Below are 24,311 nucleotides of genomic sequence, written 5' to 3' on the forward strand. Positions count from 1 at the left end.
GTAGATCAGGTGGTTAAAAAGGCATACAGGATACTTTCCTTTATTAGCCAAGGCATAGAATATAAGAGCAGGGAGGTTATGCTGGAACTGTATAAAACACTAGTTAGGCCACAGCTTGAGTGCTGTGTACAGTTCTGGTCACCAATTACAGGAAAGATGCGATTGCACTTGAGAGGGTATGGAGGAGATTTACGAGGATGTTGCGAGAGCTGGAGAATTTTAGCTATGAGAAAAGATTGGATAGGCTGGGGTTGTTTTCTTTGCAACAAAGGAGGCTGAGGGGAGATTTAATTGAGGTATAAAATTATGAGGGGCTTAGATAGTGTGGATAGGGAGGACCTATTTCCCTTCGCAGAGGGGTCAGTGACCTGGGTACATGGATTTAAAGTAATTAGTCGAAGGATTAGAGGGGAGCTGAGGAGAAGTGTTTTCACCCAGAGGGTGGTGGGGGTCTAGAACTCACTGCCTGAGAGGGTGGGAGAGGCAGAAACCCTCAACTCATTTAAAAAGTACCTGGATGTGCACTTGAAATGCCATAAACTACAGGACTATGGACCAAGTGCTGGAAAGTGGGATTCAGCTGCAAAACTATTTTGCGGCCGGCACGGACATGATGGGCCAAATGGCCTCCTTCTGTGCTGTAACTTTTTATGATTTACCCAAACCCTGTCCAATCTTTTCCTGTAACATTTACACAATCCCCATCTTGTCTTCTGTAGCTGTAACATTTACAATCGCAATCAAATCTTCTGTTACTGTAACATTTACCCAATCCCATCTGATCTTCTGTTACTGTAACATTTACCCAATCCCATCTGATCCCATCTGGAACGAGCTGCCAGAGGCAGTAGTAGAGGCGGGTACAATTTTGTCTTTTAAAAAGTATTTCGACAGTTACATGGGTAAGATGGGTATAGAGGGATATGGGCCAAGTGCAGGCAATTGGGACTAGCTTAGTGGTATAAACTGGGCGACATGGACATGTTGGGCCGAAGGGCCTGTTTCCATGTTGTAAACTTCTATGATTCTATGATTCTATCTTGTTACTGTAACATTTACAGTTCCTCTGTCACAAGTAACAGATTCGTTGTCTGGTCACTCCCCCCCTCCACCCCTGTTCCCACACCCCGCAAAAAATGTTTCTTTCTGCACACATCCAAATCTGAATAAAGGCATGTGGGTAAATTGGGAGTGTTATAGTTGCACAGCCAGTGAGGTATCATGAATGTCCTATTTTATTACTTAACCCAGTCTATCTTCATTGAAACCATGGTGCCTTAGCTTGAAACAGGCAATGTAACAGAGAGGTTTATGACAGTGACATATATTACAACATGCCTTTTTCAAAAGACACTTGGAAACTGCATAACTAGCAACTGTTCCTGTCCATTTGCATGTCTATTGTCCAGAACCTTTATTCACTGTAACTCAGTGTGTCCTTGCACTGAACTCAGGCTAGGTACTTTGATTTGAATATGTTTCTTAACATTATTTCCATGATATCTTTGGCTGCTATCCACCGATTCTGAAACTCCATAAATTAGTCTTCACTGTTGTCGTCATATGCAGGATACAGGATGGAGGAGCTGCAGGAGCTCAGGGACACGCGGTCACTTCCCTGCAGTATCTCCTGCAGCCGCTGGAGGGAGCCACTGAGCTGCTGCACTTTGGGAACACAGAATAACTTGATCAAGGGGATGTGAAGTTTATCACCAATTCTACTCACTTCTAGTCTCACACTATTGTTCGGTCTAAAGCCGGCTTTAGGAAATTCAACAACTTCAGGTGGCAAAGATCTCCTTTCATTCTGCTTCCAATTCTCAGCCTCCTGCCCTTTATCATCGGAACAATTGTTCATTAAACGTTTTCTCACAGATTCTGCTGTGAAGATTACTTCATTAAGTAGAACATCCTGCAAGATTTTCTCATCTTTCAGGCTTGGGTAAACAACTTCATACACCTGGGAAACAAAAGGGAAACTTGTAAATAGGCACAGAATCTGCAGCAGAATTATCCACCGCTCATTTATATAAAGGCAGCCCTCAGAATCAATTGGTGTAATCGGAGTTTAAAGAATTGGTTTTTTTTGTTGACTAACTCAGCTTGTGAAGGATGGAATGATTTATATATAACACCACATCATAGTAGGTACAGCACAAGAACAGGCCATTCGGCCCATCGTGCCTGTGCCGAATCTTTGAAAGAGCTATCCAATTAGTTCCATTTTCTTCCTCTTTCCCCAAAGCCCTGCAAATTTTTCCCCTTCAAGTATTTAGCCAATTCCCTTTTTGAAAGTTATTATTGAATCTGCTTCCACTGCCCTTTCAGGCAGCACATTCCAGATCAGAACAACTCTCTACATAAAAAGATGTTTCCTCATCTCCCCTCTGGTTCTTTTGCCAATCACCTTAAATCTGTGTCCTCTGGTTACCGACCCTCCTGCCACTAGAAAGAGTTTCTCCTTATTAACTATCAAAACTCTTCAAGATTTTGAACACCTCTATCAAATCTCCACTTAAACTTCTCTGTTCTAAGGAGAACAATCTCAGCTTCTCCAGTCCATCCACATAAGTCCCACATCCCTGGTACCACTCCAGTAAATCTCCTCCGCACCCTCTACAAGCCCTTCACATCCTTCCTAAAGTGCGGTGCCCAGAATTGGACACAATACTCCAGCTGAGGCCGAACCAGTGTTTTATAAAGGTTTAGCATAACTTCCTTGCTTTTGTACTCTGTGCCTCTATTAATAAAGCCCAGGATCCCATATGCTTTTTAACAGCCATCTCAACTTGTTCTGCCACCTTCAAAGATTTCTGTACACAAACCCCCAGGTCTCTCTGATCCTGCACTCCCTTTAAAATTGTGCCATTTAGTTTATATTGCCTCTCCTCATTCTTCTTACCAAAATGAATCACTTCACACTTCTCTGTGTTAAATTTCTTCTGCTATGTGTCTGCCCATTTCACCAGCCTGTCTCTGTCCTCCTGAAGTCTTTTACTTTTCTCCTCATTGTTTACTACATTTCCGAGTTTTGTGCCATCTGCAAATTTTGAAATTCTACCCTCTATACCCAAGTCCAGGTCATTAATATATATCAAAAAAAGCAGTGGTCCCAACACTGACCCCTGGGGAACACCATTGTAAACCTTCCTCCAGTCCGAAAAATAACCGTTCACCACTAGTCTCTGCTTTCTGTCCTCTCGCCAAATTAGTATCCAATATTAAATCAGATACTGGACTAGTTTACGTTATAAAGGATGGTATGATTTATATATAAAACCATATTAAATCAGGGACTGGACTAGTTCAGGTTATGAAGCATGGTATGATTTATGGCAGAGAGAAAATGGACGAACGCTGGGAAAGAGAGAACATGAACAAACGCTGGGAAAGAGAGAACATGGACGAACGCTGGGAAAGAGAGAACATGAACAAACTCTGGGAAAGAGAGAACATGAACAAACTCTGGGAAAGAGAGAACATGCAGGAACTCTGGGAAAGAGAGAACATGTAGGAACTCTGGGAAAGAGAGAACATGTAGGAACTCTGGGAAAGAGAGAACATGTAGGAACTCTGGGAAAGAGAGGACATGAACAAACTCTGGGAAAGAGAGGACATGTAGGAACTCTGGGAAAGAGAGAACATGAACAAACTCTGGGAAAGAGAGAACATGTAGGAACTCTGGGAAAGAGAGAACATGAACAAACTCTGGGAAAGAGAGAACATGAACAAACTCTGGGAAAGAGAGAACATGAACAAACTCTGGGAAAGAGAGAACATGAACAAACTCTGGGAAAGAGAGAACATGAACAAACTCTGGGAAAGAGGGAACATGAACAAACTCTGGGAAAGAGAGAACATGTCGGAACTCTGGGAAAGAGAGAACATGTAGGAACTCTGGGAAAGAGAGAACATGTAGGAACTCTGGGAAAGAGAGAACATGTAGGAACTCTGGGAAAGAGAGAACATGTAGGAACTCTGGGAAAGAGAGAACATGTAGGAACTCTGGGAAAGAGAGAACATGTAGGAACTCTGGGAAAGAGAGAACATGTAGGAACTCTGGGAAAGAGAGAACATGTCGGAACTCTGGGAAAGAGAGAACATGAACAAACTCTGGGAAAGAGAGAACATGAACAAACTCTGGGAAAGAGAGAACATGAACAAACTCTGGGAAAGAGAGAACATGAACAAACTCTGGGAAAGAGAGAACATGAACAAACTCTGGGAAAGAGAGAACATGAACAAACTCTGGGAAAGAGAGAACATGTCGGAACTCTGGGAAAGAGAGAACATGTAGGAACTCTGGGAAAGAGAGAACATGTAGGAACTCTGGGAAAGAGAGAACATGAACAAACGCTGGGAAAGAGAGAACATGTAGGAACGCTGGGAAAGAGAGAGCATGAACAAACTCTGGGAAAGAGAGAACATGTAGGAACTCTGGGAAAGAGAGAACATCAACAAACTCTGGGAAAGAGAGAACATGAACAAACTCTGGGAAAGAGAGAACATGTAGGAACTCTGGGAAAGAGAGAACATGTAGGAACTCTGGGAAAGAGAGAACATGTAGGAACTCTGGGAAAGAGAGAACATGAACAAACTCTGGGAAAGAGAGAACATGTAGGAACTCTGGGAAAGAGAGAACATGTAGGAACTCTGGGAAAGAGAGAACATGTAGGAACTCTGGGAAAGAGAGAACATGTCGGAACTCTGGGAAAGAGAGAACATGAACAAACTCTGGGAAAGAGAGAACATGAACAAACTCTGGGAAAGAGAGAACATGTAGGAACTCTGGGAAAGAGAGAACATGTAGGAACTCTGGGAAAGAGAGAACATGTAGGAACTCTGGGAAAGAGAGAACATGTAGGAACTCTGGGAAAGAGAGAACATGTAGGAACTCTGGGAAAGAGAGAACATGTAGGAACTCTGGGAAAGAGAGAACATGAACAAACTCTGGGAAAGAGAGAACATGAACAAACTCTGGGAAAGAGAGAACATGAACAAACTCTGGGAAAGAGAGAACATGAACAAACTCTGGGAAAGAGAGAACATGTCGGAACTCTGGGAAAGAGAGAACATGAACAAACTCTGGGAAAGAGAGAACATGAACAAACTCTGGGAAAGAGAGAACATGAACAAACTCTGGGAAAGAGAGAACATGAACAAACTCTGGGAAAGAGAGAACATGAACAAACTCTGGGAAAGAGAGAACATGAACAAACTCTGGGAAAGAGAGAACATGTCGGAACTCTGGGAAAGAGAGAACATGTAGGAACTCTGGGAAAGAGAGAACATGTAGGAACTCTGGGAAAGAGAGAACATGTAGGAACGCTGGGAAAGAGAGGACATGAACAAACTCTGGGAAAGAGAGAACATGTCGGAACTCTGGGAAAGAGAGAACATGTAGGAACGCTGGGAAAGAGAGAACATGTAGGAACTCTGGGAAAGAGAGAACATGGAGGAACTCTGGGAAAGAGAGGACATGTAGGAACTCTGGGAAAGAGAGGACATGTAGGAACTCTGGGAAAGAGAGAACATGTAGGAACTCTGGGAAAGACAGGACATGAACAAACTCTGGGAAAGAGAGAACATGTCGGAACTCTGGGAAAGAGAGAACATGTTGGAACTCTGGGAAAGAGAGAACATGTAGGAACTCTGGGAAAGAGAGAACATGAACAAACTCTGGGAAAGAGAGAACATGTCGGAACTCTGGGAAAGAGAGAACATGTAGGAACTCTGGGAAAGAGAGAACATGTCGGAACTCTGGAAAAGAGAGAACATGTAGGAACTCTGGGAAAGAGAGAAAATGTAGGAACTCTGGGAAAGAGAGAACATGTAGGAACTCTGGGAAAGAGAGGACATGAACAAACTCTGGGAAAGAGAGAACATGAACAAACTTCCGAGCGGAGGGAGCGTCCGATAAAAGGTGGGATTTCAGAGCGCTGAGAACAGCTGAGAGGAGCCGAGCGGAGGGAGCGTCCCATAAAAGGCGGGATTTCAGAGCGCTGAGAACAGCTGAGAGGAGCCGAGCCGAGCGGAGGGAGCGTCCGATAAAAGGCGGGATTTCAGAGCGCTGAGAGGAGCCGAGCCGAGCGGAGGGAGCGTCCGATAAAAGGCGGGATTTCAGAGCGCTGAGAACAGCTGAGAGGAGCCGAGCCGAGCGGAGGGAGCGTCCGATAAAAGGCGGGATTTCAGAGCGCTGAGAGGAGCCGAGCCGAGCGGAGGGAGCGTCCGATAAAAGGCGGGATTTCAGAGCGCTGAGAACAGCTGAGAGGAGCCGAGCCGAGCGGAGCTGCGACCGAGTTCGAAGTGACGTCAGGAATCAGATCGGGACGCGACACAGGGGAGGCACCTGATTGGTGAGTAGGTTCAGGTGAGTATTTCTCCTTATCTACAGTAACTGAAGTAAAAGGAAAGGGAAGGTCTGCAGGTCTTATAGGAAGTAGCGTTTATTTTTTAGTGAATCAAGGTCCCTAGTGTAGTTAACATTCTCTAAATTGAGAACAATTTAAAGGAGTAAACTCCTTAAAGGGAGTGGTAAGTAGTTTTTCTTTCCTTTTTTTTTTGTCTTGACATTGTCGTTGTTCTTAAGCTAATTTAAGGGTTAAGTCATGGCAGGAGATCCCAGCGCCGTGTCATGTTCCTCTTGTGGGATGTGGGAATTCAGGGCTCCTTCCTGTATCCCTGATTCCTTCACCTGTGGGAAGTGTGTCCAGCTGCAGCTATTGTTTGACCGCTTGACGGCTCTGGAGCTGCGGATGGACTCACTTTGGAGCATCCGCGATGCTGAGAAAGTCGTGGATAGCACGTTCAGTGAGTTGGTCACACCGCAGATAAAAATTACTGAGGGAGATAGTGAATGGGTGACCAACAGACAGAGGAAGAGTAGGAAGGCAGTGCAGGGGTCCCCTGCGGTCATCTCCCTCCAAAACAGGTATACCGTTTTGGATACTGTTGGCGGAGATGGCTCACCAGGGGAAGGTGGCAGTGGCCAGGTTCATGGCACCGTGGCTGGCTCTGCTGCACAGGAGGGCAGGAAAAAGAGTGGCAGAGCTATAGTGATAGGGGACTCGATTGTAAGGGGAATAGACAGGCGTTTCTGCGGACGCAACAGAGACTCCAGGATGGTATGTTGCCTCCCTGGTGCAAGGGTCAAGGATGTCTCGGAGCGGCTGCAGGACATTCTGGAGGGGGAGGGTGAACAGCCAGTTGTCGTGGTGCATATAGGCACCAACGATATAGGTAAAAAACAGGATGAGGTCCTACAAGCTGAATTTAGGGAGTTAGGAGTTAAACTAAAGAGTAGGACCTCAAAGGTAGTAATCTCAGGATTGCTACCAGTGCCACGGGCTAGTCAGAGTAGGAATGACAGGATAGCTAAGATGAATACGTGGCTTGAGAGATGGTGCAAGAGGGAGGGATTCAAATTCCTGGGCCATTGGAACCGGTTCTGGGGGAGGTGGGACCAGTACAAATTGGACGGTCTGCATCTGGGCAGGACTGGAACCAATGTCCTAGGGGGAGTGTTTGCTAGTGCTGTTGGGGAGGGTTTAAACTAATGTGGCAGGGGGATGGGAACCGATGCAGGAAGTCAGTGGGAAATAAAGTGGTGACAGAAACAAAAGGCAGTAAGGGAGAGTGTACAGAACATGACCGGACAGATGGTCTGAGAAAGCAGGGCAAAGACCAAGGGAAGACTAGATTAAACTGCATTTATTTCAATGCAAGAAGTCTGATGGGCAAGGCAGATGAACTCAGGGCATGGATGGGTACATGGGACTGGGATGTTATAGCTATTACTGAAACATGGCTAAGGGAGGGGCAGGACTGGCAGCTCAATGTTCCAGGGTACAGATGCTATAGGAAAGATAGAGCAGGAGGTAAGAGAGGAGGGGGAGTTGCGTTCTTGATTAGGGAGAACATCACGGCAGTAGTGAGAGGGGATATATCCGAGGGTTCGCCCACTGAGTCCATATGGGTAGAACTGAAAAATAAGAAGGGAGAGATCACTTTGATAGGATTGTACTACAGACCCCCAAATAGTCAACGGGAAATTGAGGAGCAAATATGTAAGGAGATTACAGACAGCTGCAAGAAAAATAGGGTGGTAATAGTAGGGGACTTTAACTTTCCCAACATTGACTGGGACAGCCATAGCATTAGGGGCTTGGATGGAGAGAAATTTGTTGAGTGTATTCAGGAGGAATTTCTCATTCAGTATGTGGATGGCCCGACTAGAGAGGGGGCAAAACTTGACCTCCTCTTGGGAAATAAGGAAGGGCAGGTGACAGAAGTGTTAGTGAGGGATCACTTTGGGACCAGTGATCATAATTCCATTAGTTTTAAGATAGCTATGGAGAAGGATAGGTCTGGCCCAAAAGTTAAAATTCTAAATTGGGGAAAGGCCAATTTTGATGGTATTAGACAGGAACTTTCAGAAGTTGATTGGGAGAGTCTGTTGGCAGGCAAAGGGACGTCTGGTAAGTGGGAGGCTTTCAAAAGTGTGTTAACCAGGGTTCAGTGTAAGCACATTCCTTATAAAGTGAAGGGCAAGGCTGGTAGAAGTAGGGAACCTTGGATGACTCGGGAGATTGAGGCACTAGTCAAAAAGAAGAAGGAGGCATATGACATGCATAGGCAGCTGGGATCAAGTGGATCCCTTGAAGAGTATAGAGATTGCCGGAGTAGAGTTAAGAGAGAAATCAGGAGGGCAAAAAGGGGATATGAGATTGCTTTGGCAGATCAGGCAAAGGTGAATCCAAAGAGCTTCTACAAATACATAAAGGGCAAAAGGGTAACTAGGGAGAGAGTAGGGCCTCTTAAGGATCAACAAGGTCATCTATGTGCGGAACCACAAGAGATGGGTGAGATCCTGAATGAATATTTCACATCGGTATTTACGGTTGAGAAAGGCATGGATGTTAGGGAACTTGGGGAAATAAATAGTGATGTCTTGAGGAGTGTACATATTACAGAGAGGGAGGTGCTGGAAGTCTTAACGCGCATCAAGGTAGATAAATCTCCGAGACCTGATGAAATGTATCCCAGGACGTTATGGGAGGTTAGGGAGGAAATTGCGGGTCCCCTAGCAGAGATATTTGAATCATCCACCGCTACAGGTGAGGTGCCTGAAGATTGGAGGGTAGCAAATGTTGTGCCTTTGTTTAAGAAGGGCGGCAGGGAAAAGCCTGGGAACTACAGACCAGTGAGCCTGACATCTGTAGTGGGTAAGTTGTTAGAGGGTATTCTGAGGGACAGAATCTACAGGCATTTGGAGAGGCAGGGACTAATTAGGAACAGTCAGCATGGTTTTGTGAGAGGAAAATCATGTCTCACGAATTTGATTGAGTTTTTTGAAGGGGTAACCAAGAAGATAGATGAGGGCTGTGCAGTAGACGTGGTCTACATGGACTTCAGCAAAGCATTTGACAAGGTACCGCATGGTAGGTTGTTACATAAGGTTAAATCTCATGGGATCCAAGGTGAGGTAGCCAATTGGATACAAAATTGGCTTGACGACAGAAGACAGAGGGTGGTTGTCGAGGGTTGTTTTTCAAACTGGATGCCTGTGTCCAGCAGTGTGCCTCAGGGATCGGTGCTGGGTCCGCTGTTATTTGTTATTTATATTAATGATTTGGATGAGAATTTAGGAGGCATGGTTAGTAAGTTTGCAGATGACACCAAGATTGGTGGCATTGTGGACAGTGAAGAAGGTTATCTAGGATTGCAACGGAATCTTGATAAATTGGGCCAGTGGGCCGATGAATGGCAGATGGAGTTTAATTTAGATAAATGTGAGGTGATGCATTTTGGTAGATCGAATCGGGCCAGGACCTACTCCGTTAATGGTAGGGCATTGGGGAGAGTTATAGAACAAAGAGATCTAGGAGTACAGATTCATAGCTCCTTGAAAGTGGAGTCACAGGTGGATAGGGTGGTGAAGAAGGCATTCAGCATGCTTGGTTTCATTGGTCAGAACATTGAATGCAGGAGTTGGGATGTCTTGTTGAAGTTGTACAGGGCATTGGTGAGGCCACACTTGGAGTACTGTGTACAGTTCTGGTCACCCTATTATAGAAAGGATATTATTAAACTAGAAAGAGTGCAGAAAAGATTTACTAGGATGCTACCGGGACTTGATGGTTTGACTTACAGGGAGAGGTTAGACAGACTGGGACTTTATTCCCTGGAGAGTAGGAGGTTAAGGGGTGATCTTATAGAAGTCTATAAAATAATGAGGGGCATAGATAAGGTCGATAGTCAAAATCTTTTCCCAAAGGTAGGGGAGTCTATAACGAGGGGGCACAGATTTAAGGTGAGAGGGGAGAGATACAAAAGGATCCAGAGGGGCAATTTTTTCACTCAAAGGGTGGTGAGTGTCTGGAACGAGCTGCCAGAGGCAGTAGTAGAGGCGGGTACAATTTTGTCTTTTAAAAAGCATTTGGACAGTTACATGGGGAAGATGGGTATCGAGGGATATGGGACAAGTGCAGGCAATTGGGACTAGCTTAGTGGTATAAACTGGGCGACATGGACATGTTGGGCCGAAGGGCCTGTTTCCATGTTGTAACTTCTATGATTCTATGATTCTATAAACTCTGGGAAAGAGAGAACATGAACAAACGCTGGGAAAGAGAGAACATGAACAAACTCTGGGAAAGAGAGAACATGAACAAACTCTGGGAAAGAGAGAACATGAACAAACTCTGGGAAAGAGAGAACATGAACAAACGCTGGGAAAGAGAGAACATGAACAAACGCTGGGAAAGAGAGAACATGAACAAACTCTGCGAAAGAGAGAACATGAACAAACTCTGGGAAAGAGAGAACATGAACAAACTCTGGGAAAGAGAGAACATGAACAAACTCTGGGAAAGAGAGAACATGTAGGAAGGCTGGGAAAGAGAGAACATGTAGGAACTCTGGGAAAGAGAGGACATGTAGGAACTCTGGGAAAGAGAGGACATGTAGGAACTCTGGGAAAGAGAGAACATGTAGGAACGCTGGGAATGAGAGAACATGTAGGAACTCTGGGAAAGAGAGGACATGTAGGAACTCTGGGAAAGAGAGGACATGAACAAACTCTGGGAAAGAGAGAACATGTAGGAACTCTGGGAAAGAGAGAACATGAACAAACTCTGGGAAAGAGAGAACATGAACAAACTCTGGGAAAGAGAGAACATGAACAAACTCTGGGAAAGAGAGAACATGAACGAACTCTGGGAAAGAGAGAACATGTAGGAACTCTGGGAAAGAGAGAACATGTAGGAACTCTGGGAAAGAGAGAACATGTAGGAACTCTGGGAAAGAGAGAACATGTAGGAACTCTGGGAAAGAGAGAACATGTAGGAACTCTGGGAAAGAGAGAACATGTAGGAACTCTGGGAAAGAGAAAACATGAACAAACTCTGGGAAAGAGAGAACATGTAGGAACTCTGGGAAAGAGAGAACATGTAGGAACTCTGGGAAAGAGAGAACATGTAGGAACTCTGGGAAAGAGAGAACATGAACAAACTCTGGGAAAGAGAGAACATGAACAAACTCTGGGAAAGAGAGAACATGAACAAACTCTGGGAAAGAGAGAACATGTCGGAACTCTGGGAAAGAGAGAACATGTAGGAACTCTGGGAAAGAGAGAACATGGAGGAACTCTGGGAAAGAGAGAACATGTAGGAACTCTGGGAAAGAGAGAACATGAACAAACTCTGGGAAAGAGAGAACATGTAGGAACTCTGGGAAAGAGAGAACATGTCGGAACTCTGGGAAAGAGAGAACATGTAGGAACTCTGGGAAAGAGAGAACATGTCGGAACTCTGGGAAAGAGAGAACATGTCGGAACTCTGGGAAAGAGAGAACATGAACAAACTCTGGGAAAGAGAGAACATGTCGGAACTCTGGGAAAGAGAGATCATGAACAAACTCTGGGAAAGAGAGAACATGAACAAACTCTGGGAAAGAGAGAACATGAACAAACTCTGGGAAAGAGAGAACATGTCGGAACTCTGGGAAAGAGAGATCATGAACAAACTCTGGGAAAGAGAGAACATGAACAAACTCTGGGAAAGAGAGAACATGAACAAACTCTGGGAAAGAGAGAACATGTCGGAACTCTGGGAAAGAGAGAACATGTAGGAACTCTGGGAAAGAGAGAACATGTAGGAACTCTGGGAAAGAGAGAACATGTAGGAACTCTGGGAAAGAGAGAACATGTAGGAACTCTGGGAAAGAGAGAACATGAACAAACTCTGGGAAAGAGAGAACATGTAGGAACTCTGGGAAAGAGAGAACATGTAGGAACTCTGGGAAAGAGAGAACATGTCGGAACTCTGGGAAAGAGAGAACATGTAGGAACTCTGGGAAAGAGAGAACATGTAGGAACTCTGGGAAAGAGAGAACATGTAGGAACTCTGGGAAAGAGAGAACATGTAGGAACTCTGGGAAAGAGAGAACATGTAGGAACTCTGGGAAAGAGAGGACATGTAGGAACTCTGGGAAAGAGAGGACATGTAGGAACTCTGGGAAAGAGAGAACATGTCGGAACTCTGGGAAAGAGAGAACATGTAGGAACTCTGGGAAAGAGAGAACATGCAGGAACTCTGGGAAAGAGAGGACATGTAGGATCTCTGGGAAAGAGAGAACATGAACAAACTCTGGGAAAGAGAGAACATGAACAAACTCTGGGAAAGAGAGAACATGTAGGAACTCTGGGAAAGAGAGGACATGAACAAACTCTGGGAAAGAGAGAACATGAACAAACTCTGGGAAAGAGAGAACATGAACAAACGCTGGGAAAGAGAGAAAAAGAACAAACGCTGGGAAAGAGAGAACATGAACAAACGCTGGGAAAGAGAGAACATGAACAAACTCTGGGAAAGAGAGAACATGAACAAACTCTGGGAAAGAGAGAACATGAACAAACTCTGGGAAAGAGAGAACATGAACAAACTCTGGGAAAGAGAGAACATGAACAAACTCTGGGAAAGAGAGAACATGTAGGAAGGCTGGGAAAGAGAGAACATGTAGGAACTCTGGGAAAGAGAGGACATGTAGGAACTCTGGGAAAGAGAGGACATGTAGGAACTCTGGGAAAGAGAGGACATGTAGGAACTCTGGGAAAGAGAGAACATGTAGGAACGCTTGGAAAGAGAGAACATGTAGGAACTCTGGGAAAGAGAGAACATGTAGGAACTCTGGGAAAGAGAGAACATGTAGGAACTCTGGGAAAGAGAGAACATGAACAAACGCTGGGAAAGAGAGAACATGTAGGAACGCTGGGAAAGAGAGAACATGAACAAACTCTGGGAAAGAGAGAACATGTAGGAACTCTGGGAAAGAGAGAACATGAACAAACTCTGGGAAAGAGAGAACATGAACAAACTCTGGGAAAGAGAGAACATGAACAAACTCTGGGAAAGAGAGAACATGAACAAACTCTGGGAAAGAGAGAACATGTCGGAACTCTGGGAAAGAGAGAACATGTAGGAACTCTGGGAAAGAGAGAACATGTAGGAACTCTGGGAAAGAGAGAACATGTAGGAACTCTGGGAAAGAGAGAACATGTAGGAACTCTGGGAAAGAGAGATCATGTCGGAACTCTGGGAAAGAGAGAACATGAACAAACTCTGGGAAAGAGAGAACATGAACAAACTCTGGGAAAGAGAGAACATGAACAAACTCTGGGAAAGAGAGAACATGTCGGAACTCTGGGAAAGAGAGAACATGTAGGAACTCTGGGAAAGAGAGAACATGAACAAACTCTGGGAAAGAGAGAACATGTAGGAACTCTGGGAAAGAGAGAACATGTAGGAACTCTGGGAAAGAGAGAACATGTAGGAACTCTGGGAAAGAGAGAACATGTCGGAACTCTGGGAAAGAGAGAACATGAACAAACTCTGGGAAAGAGAGAACATGAACAAACTCTGGGAAAGAGAGAACATGTAGGAACTCTGGGAAAGAGAGAACATGTAGGAACTCTGGGAAAGAGAGAACATGTCGGAATGCTGGGAAAGAGAGAACATGTAGGAACTCTGGGAAAGAGAGGACATGTAGGAACTCTGGGAAAGAGAGAACATGTCGGAACTCTGGGAAAGAGAGAACATGTCGGAACTCTGGGAAAGAGAGAACATGTAGGAACTCTGGGAAAGAGAGGACATGAACAAACTCTGGGAAAGAGAGAACATGTCGGAACTCTGGGAAAGAGAGAACATGTCGGAACTCTGGGAAAGAGAGAACATGTCGGAACTCTGGGAAAGAGAGAACATGTAGGAACTCTGGGAAAGAGAGAACATGAACAAACTCTGGGAAAGAGAGAACATGTTGGAACTCTGGGAAAGAGAGAACATGTAGGAACTCTGGGAAAGAGAGAACATGTAGGAACTCTGGGAAAGAGAGAACATGTCAGAACTCTGGGAAAGAGAGAACATGCAGGAACTCTGGGAAAGAGAGGACATGTAGGAACTCTGGGAAAGAGAGGACATGTAGGAACTCTGGGAAAGAGAGAACATGTAGGAACTCTGGGAAAGAGAGAACATGTCGGAACTCTGGGAAAGAGAGAACATGAACAAACTCTGGGAAAGAGAGAACATGCCGGAACTCTGGGAAAGAGAGAACATGTAGGAACTCTGGGAAAGAGAGAACATGAACAAACTCTGGGAAAGAGAGAACATGTAGGAACTCTGGGAAAGAGAGAACATGAACAAACTCTGGGAAAGAGAGAACATGAACAAACTCTGGGAAAGAGAGAACATGTCGGAACTCTGGGAAAGAGAGAACATGTCGGAACTCTGGGAAAGAGAGAACATGTAGGAACTCTGGGAAAGAGAGGACATGTAGGAACTCTGGGAAAGAGAGGACATGTAGGAACTCTGGGAAAGAGAGGACATGTAGGAACTCTGGGAAAGAGAGAACATGTAGGAACTCTGGGAAAGAGAGAACATGTCGGAACTCTGGGAAAGAGAGAACATGAACAAACTCTGGGAAAGAGAGAACATGTAGGAACTCTGGGAAAGAGAGAACATGAACAAACTCTGGGAAAGAGAGAACATGTAGGAACTCTGGGAAAGAGAGGACATGTAGGAACTCTGGGAAAGAGAGGACATGAACAAACTCTGGGAAAGAGAGAACATGTAGGAACTCTGGGAAAGAGAGAACATGAACACACTCTGGGAAAGAGAGAACATGAACAAACTCTGGGAAAGAGAGAACATGTAGGAACTCTGGGAAAGAGAGGACATGAACAAACTCTGGGAAAGAGAGAACATGAACAAACTCTGGGAAAGAGAGAACATGAACAAACGCTGGGAAAGAGAGAACATGAACAAACGCTGGGAAAGAGAGAACATGAACAAACGCTGGGAAAGAGAGAACATGAACAAACTCTGGGAAAGAGAGAACATGAACAAACTCTGGGAAAGAGAGAACATGAACAAACTCTGGGAAAGAGAGAACATGTCGGAACTCTGGGAAAGAGAGAACATGTCGGAACGCGGGGAAAGAGAGAACATGTAGGAACTCTGGGAAAGAGAGAACATGTAGGAACTCTGGGAAAGAGAGGACATGTCGGAACTCTGGGAAAGAGAGAACATGTAGGAACTCTGGGAAAGAGAGAACATGAACAAACTCTGGGAAAGAGAGAACATGTCGGAACTCTGGGAAAGAGAGGACATGTCGGAACTCTGGGAAAGAGAGAACATGTAGGAACTCTGGGAAAGAGAGAACATGAACAAACTCTGGGAAAGAGAGAACATGAACAAACTCTGGGAAAGAGAGAACATGTCGGAACTCTGGGAAAGAGAGAACATGTAGGAACTCTGGGAAAGAGAGAACATGTAGGAACTCTGGGAAAGAGAGAACATGTAGGAACTCTGGGAAAGAGAGAACATGTAGGAACTCTGGGAAAGAGAGGACATGTAGGAACTCTGGGAAAGAGAGGACATGAACAAACTCTGGGAAAGAGAGAACATGAACAAACTCTGGGAAAGAGAGAACATGAACAAACTCTGGGAAAGAGAGAACATGAACAAACTCTGGGAAAGAGAGAACATGTAGGAACTCTGGGAAAGAGAGAACATGTCGGAACTCTGGGAAAGAGAGAACATGTAGGAACTCTGGGAAAGAGAGGACATGTAGGAACTCTGGGAAAGAGGGGACATGTAGGAACTCTGGGAAAGAGGGGACATGTAGGAACTCTGGGAAAGAGGGGACATGTAGGAACTCTGGGAAAGAGAGGACATGTAGGAACTCTGGGAAAGAGAGAACATGTAGGAACTCTGGGAAAGAGAGAACATGTCGGAACTCTGGGAAAGAGAGAACATGAACAAACTCTGGGAAAGAGAGAACATGTCGGAACTCTGGGAAAGAGAGAACATGAACAAACTCTGGGAAAGAGAGAACATGTAGGAACTCTGGGAAAGAGAGAACATGTCGGAACTCTGGGAAAGAGAGAACATGTAGGAACTCTGGGAAAGAGAGAACATGTCGGAACTCTGGGAAAGAGAGAACATGGAGGAACTCTGGGAAAGAGAGAACATGGAGGAACTCTGGGAAAGAGAGCACATGAACAAACTCTGGGAAAGAGAGAACATGTCGGAACTCTGGGAAAGAGAGAACATGTCGGAACTCTGGGAAAGAGAGAACATGTAGGAACTCTGGGAAAGAGAGAACATGTAGGAACTCTGGGAAAGAGAGGACATGAACAAACTCTGGGAAAGAGAGAACATGTCGGAACTCTGGGAAAGAGAGAACATGTCGGAACTCTGGGAAAGAGAGAACATGTAGGAACTCTGGGAAAGAGAGAACATGAACAAACTCTGGGAAAGAGAGAACATGAACAAACTCTGGGAAAGAGAGAACATGTAGGAACTCTGGGAAAGAGAGAACATGTAGGAACTCTGGGAAAGAGAGGACATGTAGGAACTCTGGGAAAGAGGGGACATGTAGGAACTCTGGGAAAGAGAGGACATGTAGGATCTCTGGGAAAGAGAGGACATGTAGGAACTCTGGGAAAGAGAGAACATGTAGGAACTCTGGGAAAGAGAGAACATGTCGGAACTCTGGGAAAGAGAGAACATGAACAAACTCTGGGAAAGAGAGAACATGAACAAACTCTGGGAAAGAGAGAACATGTAGGAACTCTGGGAAAGAGAGAACATGTAGGAACTCTGGGAAAGAGAGAACATGTCGGAACTCTGGGAAAGAGAGAACATGTCGAAACTCTGGGAAAGAGAGAACATGTAGGAACTCTGGGAAAGAGAGAACATATAGGAACTCTGGGAAAGAGGGGACATGTCGGAACTCTGGGAAAGAGAGGACATGTAGGAACTCTGGGAAAGAGAGGACATGTAGGAACTCTGGGAAAGAGAGAACATGTAGGAACTCTGGGAAAGAGAGAACATGTCGGAACTCTGGGAAAGAGAGAACATGAACAAACTCTGGGAAAGAGAGAACATGTAGGAACTCTGGGAAAGAGAGAACATGAACAAACTCTGGGAAAGAGAGAACATGTAGGAACTCTGGGAAAGAGAGGACATGTCGGAACTCTGGGAAAGAGAGAACATGAACAAACTCTGGGAAAGAGAGAACATGTAGGAACTCTGGGAAAGAGAGAACATGTAGGAACTCTGGGAAAGAGAGAACATGTAGGAACTCTGGGAAAGAGAGGACATGTCGGAACTCTGGGAAAGAGAGGACATGTCGGAACTCTGGGAAAGAGAGAACATGAACAAACTCTGGGAAAGAGAGAACATGTAGGAACTCTGGGAAAGAGAGGACATGAACAAACTCTGGGAAAGAGAGAACATGAACAAACTCTGGGAAAGAGAGAACATGTAGGAACTCTGGGAAAGAGAGGACATGAACAAACTCTGGGAAAGAGAGAACATGAACAAACTCTGGGAAAGAGAGAACATGAACAAACTCTGGGAAAGAGAGAACATGAACAAACGCTGGGAAAGAGAGAACATGAACAAACGCTGGGAAAGAGAGAACATGAACAAACTCTGGGAAAGAGAGAACATGTCGGAACTCTGGGAAAGAGAGAACATGTAGGAACTCTGGGAAAGAGAGAACATGAACAAACTCTGGGAAAGAGAGAACATGAACAAACTCTGGGAAAGAGAGAACATGAACAAACTCTGGGAAAGAGAGAACATGAACAAACGCTGGGAAAGAGAGAACATGAACAAACTCTGGGAAAGAGAGAACATGAACAAACTCTGGGAAAGAGAGAACATGAACAAACTCTGGGAAAGAGAGAACATGAACAAACTCTGGGAAAGAGAGAACATGAACAAACTCTGGGAAAGAGAGAACATGAACAAACTCTGGGAAAGAGAGAACATGAACAAACGCTGGGAAAGAGAGAACATGAACAAACTCTGGGAAAGAGAGAACATGAACAAACTCTGGGAAAGAGAGAACATGAACAAACTCTGGGAAAGAGAGAACATGAACAAACGCTGGGAAAGAGAGAACATGAACAAACGCTGGGAAAGAGAGAACATGAACAAACGCTGGGAAAGAGAGAACATGTAGGAACGCTGGGAAAGAGAGAACATGTAGGAACTCTGGGAAAGAGAGGACATGTAGGAACTCTGGGAAAGAGAGGACATGTCGGAACTCTGGGAAAGAGGGGACATGTCGGAACTCTGGGAAAGAGAGGACATGTAGGAACTCTGGGAAAGAGAGGACATGTAGGAACTCTGGGAAAGAGAGAACATGTAGGAACTCTGGGAAAGAGAGAACATGTCGGAACTCTGGGAAAGAGAGAACATGAACAAACTCTGGGAAAGAGAGAACATGTAGGAACTCTGGGAAAGAGAGAACATGAACAAACTCTGGGAAAGAGAGAACATGTAGGAACTCTGGGAAAGAGAGGACATGTAGGAACTCTGGGAAAGAGAGAACATGTAGGAACTCTGGGAAAGAGAGAACATGTAGGAACTCTGGGAAAGAGAGGACATGTCGGAACTCTGGGAAAGAGAGGACATGTCGGAACTCTGGGAAAGAGAGAACATGAACAAACTCTGGGAAAGAGAGAACATGAACAAACTCTGGGAAAGAGAGAACATGTAGGAACTCTGGGAAAGAGAGGACATGAACAAACTCTGGGAAAGAGAGAACATGAACAAACTCTGGGAAAGAGAGAACATGAACAAACTCTGGGAAAGAGAGAACATGAACAAACGCTGGGAAAGAGAGAACATGAACAAACGCTGGGAAAGAGAGAACATGAACAAACTCTGGGAAAGAGAGAACATGTCGGAACTCTGGGAAAGAGAGAACATGTAGGAACTCTGGGAAAGAGAGAACATGAACAAACTCTGGGAAAGAGAGAACATGAACAAACTCTGGGAAAGAGAGAACATGAACAAACTCTGGGAAAGAGAGAACATGAACAAACGCTGGGAAAGAGAGAACATGAACAAACTCTGGGAAAGAGAGAACATGAACAAACTCTGGGAAAGAGAGAACATGAACAAACTCTGGGAAAGAGAGAACATGAACAAACTCTGGGAAAGAGAGAACATGAACAAACTCTGGGAAAGAGAGAACATGAACAAACGCTGGGAAAGAGAGAACATGAACAAACTCTGGGAAAGAGAGAACATGAACAAACTCTGGGAAAGAGAGAACATGAACAAACTCTGGGAAAGAGAGAACATGAACAAACTCTGGGAAAGAGAGAACATGAACAAACTCTGGGAAAGAGAGAACATGAACAAACGCTGGGAAAGAGAGAACATGAACAAACGCTGGGAAAGAGAGAACATGTAGGAACGCTGGGAAAGAGAGAACATGTAGGAACTCTGGGAAAGAGAGGACATGTAGGAACTCTGGGAAAGAGAGGACATGTAGGAACTCTGGGAAAGAGAGGACATGTCGGAACTCTGGGAAAGAGAGGACATGTAGGAACTCTGGGAAAGAGAGAACATGAACAAACTCTGGGAAAGAGAGAACATGTCGGAACGCTGGGAAAGAGAGAACATGTAGGAACTCTGGGAAAGAGAGGACATGTCGGAACTCTGGGAAAGAGAGGACATGTAGGAACTCTGGGAAAGAGAGGACATGAACAAACTCTGGGAAAGAGAGAACATGTCGGAACTCTGGGAAAGAGAGAACATGTCGGAACTCTGGGAAAGAGAGAACATGAACGAACTCTGGGAAAGAGAGAATATGTAGGAACTCTGGGAAAGAGAGAACATGAACAAACTCTGGGAAAGAGAGAACATGTAGGAACTCTGGGAAAGAGAGAACATGTAGGAACTCTGGGAAAGAGAGGACATGTAGGAACTCTGGGAAAGAGAGGACATGTCGGAACTCTGGGAAAGAGGGGACATGTCGGAACTCTGGGAAAGAGGGGACATGTCGGAACTCTGGGAAAGAGAGGACATGTAGGAACTCTGGGAAAGAGAGGACATGTAGGAACTCTGGGAAAGAGAGAACATGTAGGAACTCTGGGAAAGAGAGAACATGTCGGAACTCTGGGAAAGAGAGAACATGAACAAACTCTGGGAAAGAGAGAACATGTAGGAACTCTGGGAAAGAGAGAACATGAACAAACTCTGGGAAAGAGAGAACATGTAGGAACTCTGGGAAAGAGAGGACATGTAGGAACTCTGGGAAAGAGAGGACATGTAGGAACTCTGGGAAAGAGAGAACATGTAGGAACTCTGGGAAAGAGAGGACATGTCGGAACTCTGGGAAAGAGAGGACATGTCGGAACTCTGGGAAAGAGAGAACATGAACAAACTCTGGGAAAGAGAGAACATGAACAAACTCTGGGAAAGAGAGAACATGTAGGAACTCTGGGAAAGAGAGGACATGAACAAACTCTGGGAAAGAGAGAACATGAACAAACTCTGGGAAAGAGAGAACATGAACAAACTCTGGGAAAGAGAGAACATGAACAAACGCTGGGAAAGAGAGAACATGAACAAACGCTGGGAAAGAGAGAACATGAACAAACTCTGGGAAAGAGAGAACATGTCGGAACTCTGGGAAAGAGAGAACATGTAGGAACTCTGGGAAAGAGAGAACATGAACAAACTCTGGGAAAGAGAGAACATGAACAAACTCTGGGAAAGAGAGAACATGAACAAACTCTGGGAAAGAGAGAACATGAACAAACGCTGGGAAAGAGAGAACATGAACAAACTCTGGGAAAGAGAGAACATGAACAAACTCTGGGAAAGAGAGAACATGAACAAACTCTGGGAAAGAGAGAACATGAACAAACTCTGGGAAAGAGAGAACATGAACAAACTCTGGGAAAGAGAGAACATGAACAAACTCTGGGAAAGAGAGAACATGAACAAACGCTGGGAAAGAGAGAACATGAACAAACTCTGGGAAAGAGAGAACATGAACAAACTCTGGGAAAGAGAGAACATGAACAAACTCTGGGAAAGAGAGAACATGAACAAACTCTGGGAAAGAGGGAACAAGAACAAACGCTGGGAAAGAGAGAACATGAACAAACTCTGGGAAAGAGAGAACATGAACAAACTCTGGGAAAGAGAGAACATGAACAAACTCTGGGAAAGAGAGAACATGAACAAACTCTGGGAAAGAGAGAACATGAACAAACTCTGGGAAAGAGAGAACATGAACAAACGCTGGGAAAGAGAGAACATGAACAAACGCTGGGAAAGAGAGAACATGAACAAACGCTGGGAAAGAGAGAACATGTAGGAACGCTGGGAAAGAGAGAACATGTAGGAACTCTGGGAAAGAGAGGACATGTAGGAACTCTGGGAAAGAGAGGACATGTCGGAACTCTGGGAAAGAGAGGACATGTAGGAACTCTGGGAAAGAGAGAACATGAACAAACTCTGGGAAAGAGAGAACATGTCGGAACGCTGGGAAAGAGAGAACATGTAGGAACTCTGGGAAAGAGAGGACATGTCGGAACTCTGGGAAAGAGAGGACATGTAGGAACTCTGGGAAAGAGAGGACATATAGGAACTCTGGGAAAGAGAGGACATGAACAAACTCTGGGAAAGAGAGAACATGTCGGAACTCTGGGAAAGAGAGAACATGTCGGAACTCTGGGAAAGAGAGAACATGAACGAACTCTGGGAAAGAGAGAATATGTAGGAACTCTGGGAAAGAGAGAACATGAACAAACTCTGGGAAAGAGAGAACATGTAGGAACTCTGGGAAAGAGAGAACATGTAGGAACTCTGGGAAAGAGAGAACATGTCGGAACTCTGGGAAAGAGAGAACAGGTCGGAACTCTGGGAAAGAGAGAACATGTCGGAACTCTGGGAAAGAGAGAACATGTCGGAACTCTGGGAAAGAGAGAACATGTAGGAACTCTGGGAAAGAGAGAACATGTAGGAACTCTGGGAAAGAGAGAACATGAACAAACACTGGGAAAGAGAGAACATGAACAAACTCTGGGAAAGAGAGAACATGTCGGAACTCTGGGAAAGAGAGAACATGTCGGAACTCTGGGAAAGAGAGAACATGTAGGAACTCTGGGAAAGAGAGAACATGTAGGAACTCTGGGAAAGAGAGAACATGTAGGAACTCTGGGAAAGAGAGAACATGAACAAACGCTGGGAAAGAGAGAACAAGCAGGAACTCTGGGAAAGAAAGAACATGAACAAACTCTGGGAAAGAGAGAACATGAACAAACTCTGGGAAAGAAAGAACATGAACAAACTCTGGGAAAGAGAGAACATGTAGGAACTCTGGGAAAGAGAGAACATGAACAAACTCTGGGAAAGAGAGAACATGTCGGAACTCTGGGAAAGAGAGAACATGAACAAACTCTGGGAAAGAGAGAACATGTCGGAACTCTGGGAAAGAGAGAACATGAACAAACTCTGGGAAAGAGAGAACATGCCGGAACTCTGGGAAAGAGAGAACATGTAGGAACTCTGGGAAAGAGAGAACATGAACAAACTCTGGGAAAGAGAGAACATGTCGGAACTCTGGGAAAGAGAGAACATGAACAAACTCTGGGAAAGAGAGAACATGCCGGAACTCTGGGAAAGAGAGAACATGTAGGAACTCTGGGAAAGAGAGAACATGAACAAACTCTGGGAAAGAGAGAACATGTCGGAACTCTGGGAAAGAGAGGACATGTAGGAACTCTGGGAAAGAGAGGACATGTAGGAACTCTGGGAAAGAGAGGACATGTAGGAACTCTGGGAAAGAGAGAACATGTCGGAACTCTGGGAAAGAGAGAACATGAACAAACTCTGGGAAAGAGAGAACATGAACAAACTCTGGGAAAGAGAGAACATGTAGGAACTCTGGGAAAGAGAGAACATGAACAAACTCTGGGAAAGAGAGAACATGTAGGAATCTGGGAAAGAGAGAACATGAACAAACTCTGGGAAAGAGAGAACATGCAGGAACTCTGGGAAAGAGAGGACATGTAGGAACTCTGGGAAAGAGAGGACATGAACAAACTCTGGGAAAGAGAGAACATGTAGGAACTCTGGGAAAGAGAGAACATGAACAAACTCTGGGTAAGAGAGAACATGACAAAACTCTGGGAAAGAGAGAACATGTCGGAACTCTGGGAAAGAGAGGACATGTAGGAACTCTGGGAAAGAGAGGACATGTAGGAACTCTGGGAAAGAGAGAACATGTAGGAACTCTGGGAAAGAGAGAACATGTCGGAACTCTGGGAAAGAGAGAACATGAACAAACTCTGGGAAAGAGAGAACATGTAGGAACTCTGGGAAAGAGAGAACATGAACAAACTCTGGGAAAGAGAGAACATGTAGGAACTCTGGGAAAGAGAGGACATGTAGGAACTCTGGGAAAGAGAGGACATGTAGGAACTCTGGGAAAGAGAGAACATGTAGGAACTCTGGGAAAGAGAGGACATGTCGGAACTCTGGGAAAGAGAGGACATGTCGGAACTCTGGGAAAGAGAGAACATGAACAAACTCTGGGAAAGAGAGAACATGAACAAACTCTGGGAAAGAGAGAACATGTAGGAACTCTGGGAAAGAGAGGACATGAACAAACTCTGGGAAAGAGAGAACATGAACAAACTCTGGGAAAGAGAGAACATGAACAAACTCTGGGAAAGAGAGAACATGAACAAACGCTGGGAAAGAGAGAACATGAACAAACGCTGGGAAAGAGAGAACATGAACAAACTCTGGGAAAGAGAGAACATGTCGGAACTCTGGGAAAGAGAGAACATGTAGGAACTCTGGGAAAGAGAGAACATGAACAAACTCTGGGAAAGAGAGAACATGAACAAACTCTGGGAAAGAGAGAACATGAACAAACTCTGGGAAAGAGAGAACATGAACAAACGCTGGGAAAGAGAGAACATGAACAAACTC

At 44.8% G+C, this 24,311-nt stretch overlaps 1 protein-coding gene across 1 annotated transcript in view; it reads right to left on the minus strand.

The window, feature by feature from the left end:
- Nucleotides 1–1,212: 1,212 nt before the first annotated feature.
- Nucleotides 1,213–24,311, minus strand: part of LOC137311973 (small RNA 2'-O-methyltransferase-like) — a 155,412-nt gene continuing 132,313 nt past the window's right edge. The window contains exon 2 of the mRNA XM_067978782.1: nucleotides 1,213–1,960. Coding sequence (XP_067834883.1) covers nucleotides 1,541–1,960 — 420 coding nt within the window. The 3' untranslated portion in view covers nucleotides 1,213–1,540. The remainder of the gene's footprint in view (nucleotides 1,961–24,311) is intronic.

Source organism: Heptranchias perlo, unplaced genomic scaffold (genome assembly GCF_035084215.1).
Source record: "Heptranchias perlo isolate sHepPer1 unplaced genomic scaffold, sHepPer1.hap1 HAP1_SCAFFOLD_386, whole genome shotgun sequence".
NCBI lineage: Eukaryota > Metazoa > Chordata > Chondrichthyes > Hexanchiformes > Hexanchidae > Heptranchias > Heptranchias perlo.